This window comes from Pongo pygmaeus, chromosome 3, assembly GCF_028885625.2.
Source record: "Pongo pygmaeus isolate AG05252 chromosome 3, NHGRI_mPonPyg2-v2.0_pri, whole genome shotgun sequence".
Taxonomy (NCBI): Eukaryota; Metazoa; Chordata; class Mammalia; order Primates; family Hominidae; genus Pongo; species Pongo pygmaeus.
The window spans coordinates 51836559-51852837 of record NC_072376.2 but is presented as its reverse complement, the minus strand read 5'-3'; the positions used below and the strand labels follow the sequence as shown (position 1 = coordinate 51852837).

Here is a 16279-nt window from a genome sequence, read left to right as displayed (position 1 = left end):
ATAGAAATTAATGATTTAAGTGGCCGAATTTCATCTTAAAAGTTGTCTGAGGAAGATTGGACTTCTAAATTGGTAATTCCTTATATTTTTCCTTGCAGCAAATTAGGAAAATCAGAATACTTGTGCAGGCTTAATGTGTATATTGCTTAAATAGTTATACTGAACTTTGCATCCTTAAAAATATAGCATTGTGGTGCTGGCATATCCAAAAATCTCTTGAACAACATTAGCTTTGTAGATTTTTGGTAAAATTCCAGTATATCTAGGAAAAATTAATATAAAAAGTACTTGACTTCATCTTATATTCTTTAATGTTTGTGAAGATTCAACTCTTTTCTCTGTAATTGCACATTATGATTATCTTTTACACTGTATGTGTAATATTTCTCCATATTTTGAAACAGGTTTCTCTTTGTATTAAACACTAAGGATATTAATAAATGTATTAAACAATTAAATGATTAAACAATCAAAGCTACATGACTTCAATTGAAATTCAACATGGATAATAGATTATTTGGTCTTTAATGTTGGCAGGATCTGTGCATTATCTATGGAAAGGATCAGTTTAAACAAAAGCTACTCAATTTGTTTCAGGAAAAATCGAGGGGAATAGGCATAGCAATATCAGAGAAGCACTAGGATTCTCCAACATCAGAGGCATTGAGAACTATTGGAGGTAGGCAAGAGGTACTTGTGAGGTACATGGGACTATTTGAATCTATGGAATTGTCTGTCTGGAGGGACACTAAAGAGGAATTATAAAGTTGGTCTGAACACAGCCTAGAAAAAACTTAGGAAACAGAGGTTTTCCCGAATTAATTTCCACAGGGAGGTCAAACCTTGCCAACTTGATGAGATCTTGCCTTCTGGATGGAAGCAAGGGTGTAGTAAGGAGGAAAAAAAAAAACTACACTAAACTTTCAACTATATTTCTTGGCTTTCATTGCCTTTCAACCTATCAATCTATCCTGGTCCAAGACTACTCTATTTTTTATATATTTTTTTCTGTCTGTATATTATGATATTTTGACATCTTGAAAACCTCTCTGGCTGGGGAAAGACTGCCCCTCTCATGGCTAGCCAGTTCCTAGAAGTAGCAAACTACTTAACTTACAGCATGTATTTGAGATGCAAACTAATCAATTTGGAGAAATACCTTTTCTAACCTCCTATTAACTTCAGGAGGCAACATTCCCCTGCCTTAATAACCCCAGGCCCAGGTTCCAGGCAACTAGAGACCTCTTCTATAAGCCCAAAGTTTGCCAGAATTATTCAAACTAGCCAATATACTTTCACATAGAAACACCAACAAAGGCTCACTCCTAGACTTTCCCCTCACTCCTGTCTTCTTCCTCCTGACCAAAATCTGGTGTTTCTCTGATGGCCCTGAATGACATGCCATACCTTCTGTTTCTAGGACCTGTGAGTATAATAAACTTGTTTTCCTATGCCTCTTCTGTGTTTCTTCCTGTGGTCATACCTTACTAACCATCACTTAGATGAACACAGGGCAAGAACTCAACAAACAGCAACCATCACGGGTATGCAGATTCTAGTGCTGAATCTTGCAAACAGGAAGAAATTATAATATGTTATTTAAAACAACAACAAGGAAGAGTCCCAAAATAACAACAAAATCAACTGAGATTGTCATCTATAATAATGATGACTAAAACACAGTGTGACAATGAAAGCAGACATAACTAATATTTAATATATAAAAGTATGCCATTTTTCTGTGAGATTAAAACATTAGAGGAGAAAAAAAGTAATGAGAGAAACAAGGAGTAAGAGACAGTAAGGGAATTTTGGTAAGCAAAATAACTGGTGTATTAGTTTGTTTTCATACTGCTATAAAGAACTGCTGGAGACTGGGTAATTTATAAGAGAAAGTGGGTGGAGAGGCCTCAGGAAACTTACAATCCTGAATCATTGTGGAGGGGGAAGCAAGGGATGTTTTTCATAAGGCAGCAGGAAGGAGAAGTGCCAAGCAAAGTGGGAAGAGCACATTATAAAACCATTAGTTCTTGTAAGAACTCACTCAGGATCATGAGAACAACATGGGGGAAACTGCCCCCCATGATTCAATTACCTCCACCTGGTCTCTCCTTTGACATGAGGTGATTATGGGGATTATAATTCAAGATGAGATTTGGGTGGGGACACAAAGCTTAACCATATCAATTGAAATATAATATGCTTTTTGTCACTATAACTATCACAGCCATCAGCAGTATACAAAGTCAGTCCTTCCAAATCGCATAATAAAGAATTCAGCTGCTTGAGATTGAGTTGCTGATCTATTAGAAACATTTTCTTTTTTTCCTGGTTCATGTAAGACCTTATAAAGCACAGATCTTGAACAAATGTGGCTTTTAGCTGACGTTTAAAATCATCTGAGACACTTTGATTCATTTTTCAACAATGAGTATACTTCCAGACATGGCTCAGGAAATTAACTGATTTCTTTGTTGAATAGATGTTCTAGCCTTTGGCATAGGGCAGTGCTATTGATTTTCACTGTGGAGCTGGGTATCAGGTTCCTGTGAAAGGCTGTGTTATTGTGGGTTCTGAGAGATGTGTAAAATTCCCAGAAACCTAGGAGGGTCTTCCGCCAGAGCCCAGCGTCTTCTGGAGTGCCAGCCTGTACTCTTTCAGATAGGGATCACATTCTTAGAGAAATGGAGCTTTGAGCAAATGGAGCTTTAGACAAAAAGCGTATTTTGCTCTTGTGGTTAGGCTTTTGACCTGACCTTTGCTTCATACTAGGTGAAATCTAAGTCATTTGATTCTTCACTAAAATAATTTGTATCTTTGCAAGTGAGTGATATTAACCTGTTGTTTCTAGTACCATAAACTGAGTTTTCCTTTCAAATGTTTGCCTCATCATAACTTCCTGAGCATTGCAGCATGTTTACGTATTTGATCTGTGGGATGTTCAATAGTGTTGAGCAATTGAGCCAGTAACCCTCTTAAGTTCAGTTTCCCAGGACGGTTTACTTCCCACAGTGGGCAATTAGTTGTTGCTATGTTCCTTGTCTTCCTGGCATTACTCTGCCCTAATCCCCATTTGTCAGTTATTAATAAATTATGATCTGCTCTCTAATTATTTTGATTCAGAGCCTTTGAAGAAAAAAGCATGTAATCATGGGAAAATAGAAGAGATAACAACCCTCAGATATTAAATCAATACACATGTCTGGATTTTTTACAGTTTTACAAAGTCACATCTATTGCTAATTCATAAGCTTCTGAGATTTACTTTTAATGAGCTTTTTTCTAAAATCAGTGATTGTATATATGATTACAAATGTTTGGTTATCATTATTTTAAAATATAATATTTATGAGATTAAAATGTTTTCATAAAATTTATTTTTCTTATTAGGACTTATTAAATTCTGAAACTATACAAGCCTAATCATGTTATAGATGCCAAATATATCAATTTATAAAAGTTATTGCTGCTTGATGTCACCAGGTACATCATGACAATGGTATAAGCATGTCCAGATGTCAAAGAAATAAAATCAAAAGCTAGTGAGGATTTATTAACTCCTATGCACTACTTCTTGAAATCATTACCTTTATTTTGTGATGGGATCAAAAGGATTATATTTGTTTATTTAAAGGTATATTTATAGGTTGAGCATTTCATTATATTTATTTTAGAGATATTAAAGTTTTTCATTTTCTAAAATGTCAACATTAATGGGAAAAAATGGACAAACCACTTCAAATGGAGATTGATGCACAGCTCATCTTTAATTCAATAACTTATGAGTTATTTATTTATTAAGTTATGTAGGAAAGCCACAGAAGCCTTTATTCTCTAAATACTTACTGGCCGGCAGAAGAGAGAAGATATTTACACAATGCCCTATAATTTGTGGCTGAAAGTGTTAAATTCTATGAGAATACTGATATATTGTTTTGATATATTGTTCAAAGGAGAGAATACTTTGTCTAAAGGGATTGAGGGAATTTCTTTTTCCTCTATTCATGACAGAAAGTTTGATATAAGTCTTCACATGTCAGTAAGGCTTAAATATTGAGGGATAATATGAAGCTTTTTCCAAGCAAATGGAGGATGTGAAAAAGACTGTAGAGTGAGAGATTCTCTTTCCTCATTCTCAGCCCACGTGCTTTGTATGAAACTGATCCTATTTTCAGTTTCAGGTGTGAGTTCCTATGGTGTTGGTCACAAAGTGTAACTTCTCCATCCTCTTCTTAGTTAAGGTCCCAGTGCTACTGATTGACTTACTCTGTGGAGCTGGGTATCAAGTTTCTGTAACAGCCTGTGCCATTTCAGCTCTGAGAGTGAAGGGTGAGAGCCCTAAAGTCAAATCTGTGTTCAACACAGTGACCATTTCCCGTTAGTGACCCAACAGTTGCCTGATCTCTTCCAACCTCATGGGCCTCTCCTTCTTAGCCGACTGTGGCTGGATCTTATTCTTCCACCCTACCTTTCAATATCACAGTGTCCCAAGGTTTTATCCAATAACTTCATTTTAATCAATGCCTTTAAATATCATATTTGTTCAACAACATTCTTGAATTGTGTCTCAATTGCATAACAAACATTATTTTAAACACCTGGATCTATCAGTACCTCTCCTTTAGACTTAATGTTTTTATCTCTGGGAACTTTTCAGCTGCAAGATCAATAATTTCCTTTTAGATTAAGCCACTCTAAATTATGGCTTCTATCATTTGCAAGCAAAGAAATCCAAGACAAAAACATATAGTGATAATACTGGAAAGGTAGTTTGAAGCACATTTTTAACAGTCTTAAACTCCAGCTGCACTCCTCCAGTCATATTTTCATTAGACATTTACCCAGGACCTACATTATAATCTGTATATTCAAGATGAGCACATATCTATTGGGGTGACAGATACATTAAAGGGTGAACTAAAACTACTTCAGTGAGAAAATAAAGTTTTAAGGGTAGACAGAAATGGAATTAACCAGGGTTCACAAAGTCAGGAATGACCATGGAGTTGGTGACATTTAATTTGCATGATTTTAGAATAAATACAATTTACTGGGTATACTTGTCCCATGAAGGGAGGAGGATCTACTAAAATTCAATGTATTTTTTAGTGTCAAGCTACCATTAATATTAATTTCTAAGAGATGTTTTATTCATATTTCTGATAGTTTCTAAAGTTTTAAAATGTAAATTCCATTATTTTTAGCAGCAGAAAATCAGAGGCTTCCCACACAAAAGTTCAAAAGTTGAATAATCACAAGTCTTGGGGAAGTTATATCCTAAAGGGCAAAGGCCCTGACGTCAGAGCTGGGTTCAAGCTCCAGGCCCTTACTGACTAGTTGTATACAACAATTTATGTTCTGGACACTTTCCAAGAGGAAAAAAGTCACAGATAAAAATCCCTATTATTTTGTATCCTTCTCTAGTAGTACAGACAGACTAAAAATGATGCATGGTGTGCAGAGGAAATAATCAGGTCATCTTTTTAGTATGCTCAATTGAGAGAACAAGATTGAGCAAAGATTTGAAAGAAGAAAGAAGCTGTAAGGTTCTCTGTGTCAAGGAAATTTTAGACAGTAAGAAGAGCCAATGTGAAAGAATTAAGGCAGGACCATTCTTACAATTTTTAAGAAACAGCAAGAAGATAATTTTATCAACTATAAATTAGATAAGATCTAGTATTGAGACACGGTAGTGTTGTGAGATATTACTTGTAAAACCTTTAGAACATTGCCCAGTAGTAAATACTATGTAATTAATGTTAGATAATGTTATATTTATCGTTATTATTACCATGTTACTTCCATTAGTCAAGGAAGCCTCTCTGCAGGTTTTAGCGCATACCCTTCATGAATATACTCTTCACAAAGTACTCATTCAAGAAACTATGATGCTTTGATATCAGATATAGTCAGAGCTCGTTGATGTGTCTAAATTAAATAGCTGCATTAAAAACTCTGGCATAAATATTTTATTTGGCTCCAAACGAGCTTGAAGAAAATTTCTAAGTTCAAAGGATTTTACCATCAAGTCATGGTTTTGACTAGCATAAGAACTGTGCCAGGCATGTAGCAAGAACTCAAATACTTCTTGAATTAATGATTCAGACTAACTGAAAAGTTATCATGAAGGGACAAATTCCAATTCTATTGTAAACTCTTCTTCTATGCCTAATTATTGTAATTGTGTTTTATAAAATTTTGACTACTTATCAGGCTAATAAGTAAGAGTAAAAACATTTATAGAAAGAACACTGCTTTCTTATGTCACATGTCCTGGACTTACCTTTGTGTTTATGTGCAATAAAGGTCCAAAAATGTTTGTAATGGATAATTGTGAAGATGTCATTTACAGCCTATCTTACTTCAAGGGACTTAAAAGTAAGTACAAAAGGCTAAATTTTAATATTATTTTCTTGAAACAATAAAACCTACTGTTTTATACAAATTTACTTGTTTCTCTAATTTCTACATGGTCTGATGATCGTAATTATGATAGCCTCTGTTATAGTATTGGCTGACTTCTAAAGAATTTTTGCTTCAGAAAACTGAGACATTTCAAATGGATTGAGTTTCAGTTGTTGAATAGAACACAAAGAGAAACAGGATTGAGCAGTTTTATGTCCAGGTACAAGATTTGAACATGACCATGACAATCAAAGGGAAGATTGGTTGGCCAGAAAATATAACTTTTAACAGGCATTATGCCATTTCTCAAAATAAATTTATCATCTAAGGAACATCATAGCATTAAACTCACATATAAATAGCCTTAAAATGGATGGCAGTGGTGGCGTGTCTGGAATGACCACTGCAAAGGCACCCACTGCAGAGGGGGAGGTGAGGCCAGGGTTATGCACTCTATGGAGCCAGCAGAAGATGTGAATGGATGGAAACCCACCCCCTTCCAAATTGGCAGCCCTGCTCTTCTCGGCACAGCTGCAGCCACCCAACTGTGGCTGTAGACCTGGGCATCCCTGTGCTTTGGGGAACCCCAAAAGACTCCCTGCCCCTGTAGGCTCAGATGTGCCTGCTCCTGCTGCCTGGCCTCTCGCTGCTACTGGTGCCAGCTCTGATTTCAAAGCAAAGTTGAGGATAAGCTTGGGCACTGTTAAAACCTTGCCGGTGTGTGTGCATTAGGGGCCGTGCTGACACACCAACCCCCTGTTACCTAGATATTGATTGGGGTCCAAGTTCCCTTTTCTCTACAGGACTTAAGGCTAATTAAGGGGAATATTGTAAAATTTTCAGATGACCTGACAGTTATATAGAAGCCTTCCAGAATTTAACTCAAGTATTTGAACTCACCTGGAAGGACATTATGTTACTTTTGAATCAGACCCTGACTACCACTGAAAAGCAGGCCACCCTACAAGCAGTACAGAATTTTGAGTATGAGCTTTGTATCTTATATAGTTTCAGAGAAGAGGATGAGCCTTATACCATTGGAAGAACAGCAGTACCACTGCAGGACCCTAAATGCAACCCCAATGATGAAATGGAAGAATGAAAGAGGAAGAATTTTCATGTGTGTATACTGGAGGGGTTACGAAGGACTAGGACTGAGCCTCTCAATTAGTCCAAGCTATTCATGATAGAACAGGGATTAGATGAAAATCCCACTGCCTTCCTGGAAAGGCAAAGAGGGGCCTTGGTAAAGCACACGTCTCTAACTCCTGATTCAGTTGAGGGACAACTGATCCTGAAGGATAAGTTCTTTATTCAAGCAGCCCCTGATATCAGGAGGAAGCTGCAGAAACAGGCCATGGGACCAGATAGTACTTTAAAGAACCTCTTGAAAGTGGCCACCACAGTCTTTTACAATAGGAATCAGGAGGAGGCCCAAGAGAGGGAAAGGAGACACAAGAAAAAGGCAGAAGCTCTAACAGCTGCCTTGCAGGCTCACAAATCCCAAAATCCCTTGGATAGACCTGTTAACTGCTACAAATGTGGCAAGCCATGGTACTTTAGGAAGGACTGTCTGGACAGCAGGAGGAGGCCACATTGGCCCTGTCCAATTTGCAATGGGAGCCACTGAAGAGCAGACTGTCCTTGGAGACAGGTCACTGGGCCCAGCCCAAATGGTCCAGCAGGACTGATGGGCCCTGGTGTACTTCTCCCTGGCTCTGATGGTTCAGAAGTCAAAGGGAGAAAGGTGGACCTCCTCCTGGACACTGAAGCAGGTCTTTCGGTTCTCTCCAATACAGCTCCCTTCTCCTCTCTTAGCAAGATTGTGGAGTGGGGAGGGCATCTCAGGAACACATCTAACCCAGTATTTTTCCCAAACCCTTAGTTGTAGTTGGGGAGACCTCTTGCTTACTGTTCTCACCTTTGATCTGTTCCTCACCTAAAACATTTTTGTCAAAGACTCCTTAATCCTGAACTCCCAAGGGATTATCTACCCACCTAAAGAGTTATTTCTCTCTTAAAGTTTAACTGCCCCCATACAAGATTTAATTTTTTTGGCCAGGATGAAACAGCTCTAGTCACAACATTCTTTTTCAAAATAGTCTATGTTTTCAATTTCTAGTTTTTTTTTTTCCCCTTTTAGCTCCACTTTGTATAATACTCACGCTTGATCCATGCACACTTAACCTCCTTGTAAAATGTGTTTCTTCATGTCTAGAGGCCACCAAACTCCCAGCAGTCATGCAACAGAAGCCTCAGATGATGGCTCCTTTCTTACGGGGACCCTTAGATAGGCCTCTGACAAAGATCTGACTGCTGTTTTCCCCAAAATAATGTCCCCTATCAGTATGAAGCAGTTAAGAGTAGTCATTGTCCCTATCCTAATGGCAGTTAGATGTACCTCTTCAGAGGGGGGATTGATGGCATTGATGGCCCATCTGGAGCAGCAGTTGCAAAGAAGCTGGTTGTAGTGGAGGAGGCATGGCCTGGGCTATGTGCTCTTTGAAATGAGCATGAGTCAGGAAAAGGCAGAAGCCTCATCAGCCCCCTTCCAAGTTGGCAGGGGAGGAGCCCCACCCTCCTAGGTGCAGCTGTAGACACTCAGCCACAGCTGAGGACCCAAGCATTCTTCTGCTTTCAGGGGCCTGAGAAGCCCCCTGCCCCTGCAGGCTCAGAAGGGCCTGTTCCCACTGCCTGGCCTCTCCCTGCTCTTGGTGCCCACTCTGACTTTTGGAGCAAAGTTGAGGATGACCCTGGGTGCTTTTGTGACCCAGGCAGATGTGTGTGTACTTGGGGTGGCGCTGACACACCAGTCCCCTGTCACCTTGGCCCCCTCTGAACTTTGGGCACCAGTAAGCACAGGAGAGAGTTGAGGGAAATCTGAGAGTGGCTCAGCATGGGCCTGCAGGTACCCCTTGGCATGAACAGCCTGGGTGCTGTGGACAGCATGTTGATGGTGGCAGGAGGCAGACAGGATCCTGGACAGAAGGTGGTGGCTCCCCAGTGAAGCCTCACCTTCAAGCCAGGGATGGCCTGAAGCCTGTGCTAAGCTGTCACTTCTGTGGTCCGGAGTGAGAAGTTATGGTGCTTTCTCTCACCTGCTTGTGGCTGCCCATAGTCCAGTCAACACACACTTTCTTCCTTCGAAAGGCCATAAAAACCCTGGACTCAGCCAAACTGGGGAGACAACAGGACTCCCTGCCTGCAGATAGGAGCTACCCACTCTGGGTCTGTTCTCCACTAAGGGCTTCAGACGTTGGGACAACATGCCTGCAGATAGGAGCTACACACTCTGGGTCTCCTCTCCTGAGAGCTGCACTCACTGGGATGATCTACCTGCAGAAAGGAGCTACCCACTTTGGGTCTCCTTAAAGCTGTACTGTTACCCAATAAAGCACCTCTTCACCTTGCTCATTCTACAGTTGTCCACGTACCCCATTCTTCCTGAACATGAGATGAGAACTTCCGACCCACTGAGTGGTGAGAGTGGAAGAGCTGTAACAAACAGGGCTAAAACATGCCCCTCAGATACACTCACCATATTGCTGGCAATGAGAAGGAGAGAACAGCGGCAACCCTTTGGGGAGCCCAGACCTAGGGGTGCTCCGAGTCAGGAATGTGACACCCTCTTTGGGGCTTTGCAGTTTCTGGCATCTCCAAGTTTCCAGGCACCGCCACATTCCCCTCATCCAGACATGGTGCCCACAGTGAAAGCTACTGGCAATGTATCTGATTCAGCTGCAGCTTGCACTGATCAAGTACTAGTGCTGGTACCAGTAGCAATCCACTCCACCACAGGAGCCAGCATGCCTGGCTGTGTGCTCAGTGGCCAGACCCTGTGCTCACTCACTCACGCACCCCTCACTGCTCCATGCCTGGCTTGCCCTTTGCAATTGTGGGATTCGGGCTGGAAACACAAGACGAGTGCAGCCTGGCAGGGCGAGTGGGCAGAACAAGCCTAACAGGCCTGAGCAAAACTCGGGCAAAGGTGCCTCTGGCCACAGAGGCTTCTGGCTGGAAAAGCAACCCCCTAAGAATCCTGTGACAAAATCATATATAAGGCCAAGCAGCACAACAGAATTATTCTTCCTCTTCAGAAGATATTTTTAGTTTTTTTGTTTCCTGTTTTTAAAATTAACAAAAAGCTTTAAGTGTTTTGTTTATATGCAAGAACATGTGCAAACAAGGGTGGAAAGGTACATGTGTGCAATGTCTATGTTTTTAATTCTAATTGTATATATGGACTTAATTTAATATAAAAAGTGAAGCTCTGCATGCTTGAAATTTAATTAAATTCAGGATCACATATTAAATCAGTGATTAGAAACATAGTATTAAATATTTTTTAATCCCATAATGAAGGTTGTATTGAGAAAGGTTCAAAAAAGAGATTGCTTTTGTAAACTAAAAGATATTTTCCTTTATATGTCTATACCACTAAATCTTGTTACTTTAAGCTTTTCATCAGCCTCTGAACTATTCAGTAGTTAATTTTCAGAATTTAGACTATGTCTGAAATAAGGACACAGATAAATAAAAAAGTCAATTTTATATCAATAATCATATTTAAAGGATTAAAAAGAGGAAAAAATAAAGTGAAAACTTTCTTAAACACTTAACTGGAAAACAGCGAAAATACTCATTAGTGAAAGACTGGTCAACTAAACATTTAAAAATCTGTAAAATAGTAAATATAAGAGATAAACTCTACGAAATTAGGACAACAGAAAGTTATCAATGCCCAATGTCATTAGTGATAAAAGAGAAAGATTAAAGGGCAATTTCAATATGCTGTGCATATAAAGAAGCTTAATTTATTTCCATCCTAAGATGATTAGCTCATAGTTTGTGGAAGGCATGTCAATTGTTTTCTAATCCTGTAAAAAACATTTAAAGGTTAATGGGAAACAGTGAAGAGAGTCTGAACCCTGCAGAAAATACCCCATAGGTTACTTAACACATTTAAAAAGGAAGATCACACACGTTCTAAAACTGTCAAGAATTCTAACGTGTTATACTTCTTTGCCATTTTGTTAAATAGGATTTTTCCTTCAAGATGTATACTTTACATTATTTTAAATTGTGTCTAGGTAGGAAGATTCCAAAAGATTTCTGCATAATCAGTTTAAGCCTGAAAAGATTAAAGCGTCTATATTGATTAATTTTTCATCCTTGAGTGTATTTTAGAATTTTAAAAGTTAGTCTTTTTTCTTTGAAATAGATTAGTTTCACAATACCCAGTGTGTCATCATTTGCACGTTTTTTTGTCTAAATAAAAATAGAAATTTTCAGTGAATATGGATCTTCAAGATATATTTCCTCTTGGACCCAAATCATAAAATAAATTACCAATGAATATTACATGCAAGTGATATTAATATTTTGCAATGTATCAAAATAAAATTAACTTATTTAACCAATGATGAGTCCAATTATTTTTACTTAAATGATATGTTACCTAGGAGCAAATATCTGGGTTATCATATCATATTCCAGATATTAGAAAGTAATAAGGGTAAGTTCAAAGTGAGATGGTAGTCATGTGTGTGTGTGTGTGTGTGTGTGTGTGTGAGAGAGAGAGAGAGAGAGAAAGAGAGAGAAAATCAATCATATTTTAGCACAGAGAGACAGGAGCAACATATATAATCCCATATTTTTGCATCTTTCCTAGGACAAGCTTTTTAAAATAATTTGCTATTACTCAAATATAGTTTCCCAAATTTATGTTAGGTTTTGCCCACATTTCTTCATTTAGTTTTCCATTTATTTAACAAATCTTTACTGAGTTAATTCAGGACAATCTAGGTACTGCAGGGTGAGTTAGATTTAATTGGTCCAAACAAAAATTACAAAGTTTATTGCCTTAAGTGAGATAGAAAAAGTTTTTCAAGAATCATATCATTTAGCTTTTAGTTATATTTATATAATAAAATATAAAGTAGTTTGTCCATGAAGAGTACAATACAATGGCCAAAGATGTTTCTATCATTTGACAAATGTCCCCTGAAATTCAAGAAAATACATCCAACAAAATAAAGTAATTAAAATTTCATGCAAAAAGTTGGTTTCTAAAAAACTATAAGCCTCAGATTCATTTTTGGCGAAATGTGCTGTCTTTTCAACTGCAAATTCCTAGTGTCAGCATCTTAAACTATGTTGTGAAATTAAATTGGATTAGGAAAGAATTTTAATATGAATGAACAATGTACTAATTGCTAAGATGTTGCTGTTTTTAAAAGTAATTACACTTTCATTAGACAAAATGTTCAAAAATTTTTTTACCAAGCTTTGGATTTGGCAGAAAATTAAGCTATGTGTTTTGGGCACATACCTGATTCTAGTTCAAATGAGACATTATACTAAAATTTCATTATTCTTGAAGAGCAATTTCAGGTATGTATAGAATTTGTGTGTGTGTGAGAGAGAGAGAGAGAGAGAGAGAGTTGGTTAGGCTTTGTGTCCCCACCCAAATCTCATCTTGCATTGTAATCCCCATAATCCCCACATGTCAAGGGAGAGACCAGGTAGAGGTAATTGGATCATGCGAGCGGTTTTCCACATGCTGTTCTCATGATAGTAAGATTGTTCTCAGGAGATCTAATGGTTTTTAAGGGGCTCTTCCCCCTTGGTTCCTCCCCGCTCAGCACTTCTCTTTCCTGTCGTCTTGTGAACAGGTGTCTTCCTCCATGATTGTGAGTTTCCTGAGACCACCCCCGCCATGTGGAACTATGACTCAATTAAACCACTTTTCTTTATAAATTACCCAGTCTTGAACAGTTCCTCATAGCAGTGTGAGAACCGATACAAAGTGTATGGGTGACTTTGTAGGAATGTGCGCATGTATGCACTAAAATGATAGTATCCTTTGGTTACCAAATAGTAAGTAGATTGAAAGTTCTTTCAAACATTTTATCTAATGCTAAAGATGCCACATAAGGGTAAGCAAGAATCCATAGCAAAATGTTACCAGTAAATTCACTGTGCTAAGTCTACAACAACATATTTCTTATATTTGATGTGTATTCTTTAATAAATTCTCAAAAACACAGATTTATTGGATTCTGGACCTTGGTTCTTTTTTTCCATTTTTATTCATTTCTCCTAAGTGCATGCACAACAAATACAGAATCTTCTTATAACCTCCATGGCCATAAATATAACTAATGTTTATTTAATTTATTAGAAAGGAAATCACTAACTCTTATCTCAGTCAGAAGTAAAGAAATGGCATTACAAACCAGCTCCGCAAAGGTATCATCTATACTCTGGGGTAGAAAAGACACATTGTCACACGGTAGTTTTCTTAGTAGTTACAATTCATGCAACTTGATTATACTATTGGATCAAAATCTGACAAGACTGGCGAAATCAGCTTATCTTCCAGAAAGCAGGGATATAGGTTGTGCATTCTCCCCAGGTGACTTCAGAGAGATGAAATCAGTGGGGCACTAGATAGCTATCCCCCTGGCTGGGATGGGCTTAATTGTCCTCAGCAGAACACAAACTGTCCCCCAGGCTAGAAATTCTAAAAATACATAAATGCTAATCTAACATTAAAAGTAAGCAATGAATTACTGCATATATTCTTAAGAAAACTTCAAACACTCAAATAAGTAAGGACCGGAAGTAATAGAATTTTCATATGCAATGAGGAAATGTTCAAAATAATTTGCAATATTTTATAAAAATAAACTGTTACTTCTGTAATTTAAGGATATAATCAAAAATCTTTTCAGAATACAATATGCAGTACATTGAAAAGTGCCCAATTCTGTGTATTTATGAGTCAAATAGGTGCTGAAGAGTCAACAGTAAATGAGTAGAACAGTAACAAAATCAGTAAGAACATTGATTTCCTGGCTTTTTTTTGGACCTTATGGTACATTTTCACTTTTTTTTGGTCAGAAATAAATATTTCCATGAAGACTTTCATTAAGTTTCTATAATGGTCTAACACCAAAATATATTTTCAAATGGACAGCTCCCATTACTAAATATTCCTTCTAATAATGGCCTGGATTTTAAAAATATATGAAACTATGTTTATTGTAGGAAAACAGCATACTCTTGTTTTATTTAGTTTATTTTGTTTTATTCTACTTTATTGCATTTTATTTTATTTTTAAGAAGGTTGATTATGCTCAGCTCAATATCAGAAAACACCTAGAACAGCTATTGTCAAGAGTTTCTCTCTTTTTTGTATAAAATGAAAAATGTAGATATGTAATATATTATATATTCATGTATCTATTTAGATAATATTTAATACAATTCACTTCAAATCAGTATATATCATGATTGAAGTATTCAGGTTGAAATCACTTAGAAGCTGAAAATAAAAGCAGTCAGTGAAAATGTTTGGTCATTTTCCAAGTAGCTTGTTTGCCATAATTTCTGCTTTGTATACACCACCCTGTTAGGATAGAATGCTGACTAAATAGAATTATGTCTTATTCCTCAAAAATATACTTGGTACAGAGATAGTTTTTCCCAAACACTAATTAAACTTGAAGAAGGCAACCATATGCACTTTTGAGAGACAACACTTTCAGATTAAAAAATATGTGTCATATAAAGAGATATAGCTATATTAACCAAATAAACAATAACACATCAACACAGCTCTTGTGAAGAGAGCATACCTAAAAAGAGAAATTGTGGACTTAAAAGATATCAATAATATGAACAAGATAAGGCTCATGAATTGCATCATGTATTGAGATTATCTGCTGATCTATTGCTTGCCTGATTTGTTTTGGGATATGCTCAACAGCCAAATGGTCAGATCAAGGTGAGGAAGAGATCAGCTGCAAAACTTCAGAATCACAGCTTCCTCTCTTACCTTCCACTGAGGAGGAAGCCGATAACCACCGCCAACAAAATGACTCCCACTGTCACAGACACAGCAATTATAGGAATCTGGCTTTGATCGCTGGATGCTGCAACTGCTGATAGGAGATACAGAAAATGGAGCTTGTGGTTAAAGTGATCACATGCATTCAAAATAAAAGCTGCTTAATAGACAGTAATCAATTCATGATTTAAGCAATTTACCCACACTTAGCTGAGATTTCCCCTAATATCCTTTCTTAAAAGTGTGTAATTGAAAAGTCATCTTTAATAGAAAATATTTACTTTCCAAATAGAGATTTGAGAGCATCACTAAGTCACTGATTATTTCCTTGTCATCATAAAAAATGAATGCATGTTGTTTGCATAGTATTCATCTAGGGGCCTTAGGTCTGTGAATTAAAATGGAACTCCTTTATTGACTTCAAACACCTTAATCTAAATAGGAGGTGCCAGGTATATAAGATTTGACATTTTTAGAGTTTGTATTCTGCTGTTCTCTAGAAAAGAATCTGATGAACCCAGATAGGATTTTTCTCCCTATAGACATTAGAGACATTGAAGACCAAAATAATGTGACTATGACCTCGTTGAAGTAAAATGTAATATCACTATTCTGAATATTATTATAAAAATACAATGTAAAGCACAATATAACCAGTAAGTATATTTCATAAATAAATTCACTTTTTGAAAAATATGAAGGTAAACATTTAGAAGTATAGAGACCTATCTTACGATTGGATACATTTACATCACCTACTTTTTATATACATAGATTTAGATGAAACGTTTTAGATTTTAGCATGAAATTCCCATTATAAGAGGAATATGAACATGATTAGGTAGTTGTACTTAAAAAGCAAATAAATTTTATTTTTGTGCTGATAACTAATCTTGATTAAAATAAAACGCCTATAGGGCAAAATAAATTGTACTAATGTTCTTAAGAATCTCTCCATAGAATATCTAGCATGCTTCTTGTTTAATGACATGATCAATTTGATAAATTCAAAGTAGCACT

The 16279-nt window shown here is 37.1% G+C and overlaps 1 protein-coding gene across 8 annotated transcripts in view; it reads right to left on the bottom strand.

Moving 5' to 3' along the window:
* Positions 1–16279, bottom strand: part of EPHA5 (EPH receptor A5) — a 353938-nt gene that overhangs the window by 69818 nt on the left and 267841 nt on the right. For 5 of the 8 annotated variants that reach the window (XM_054485823.2, XM_054485827.2, XM_063663642.1 and 2 more), the window contains one exon: positions 15248–15353. In XM_054485823.2, coding sequence (XP_054341798.1) covers positions 15248–15353 — 106 coding nt within the window. The remainder of the gene's footprint in view (positions 1–15247; positions 15354–16279) is intronic. The other 3 variants (XM_054485824.2, XM_054485826.2, XM_054485828.2) reach the window with 1 other exon arrangement.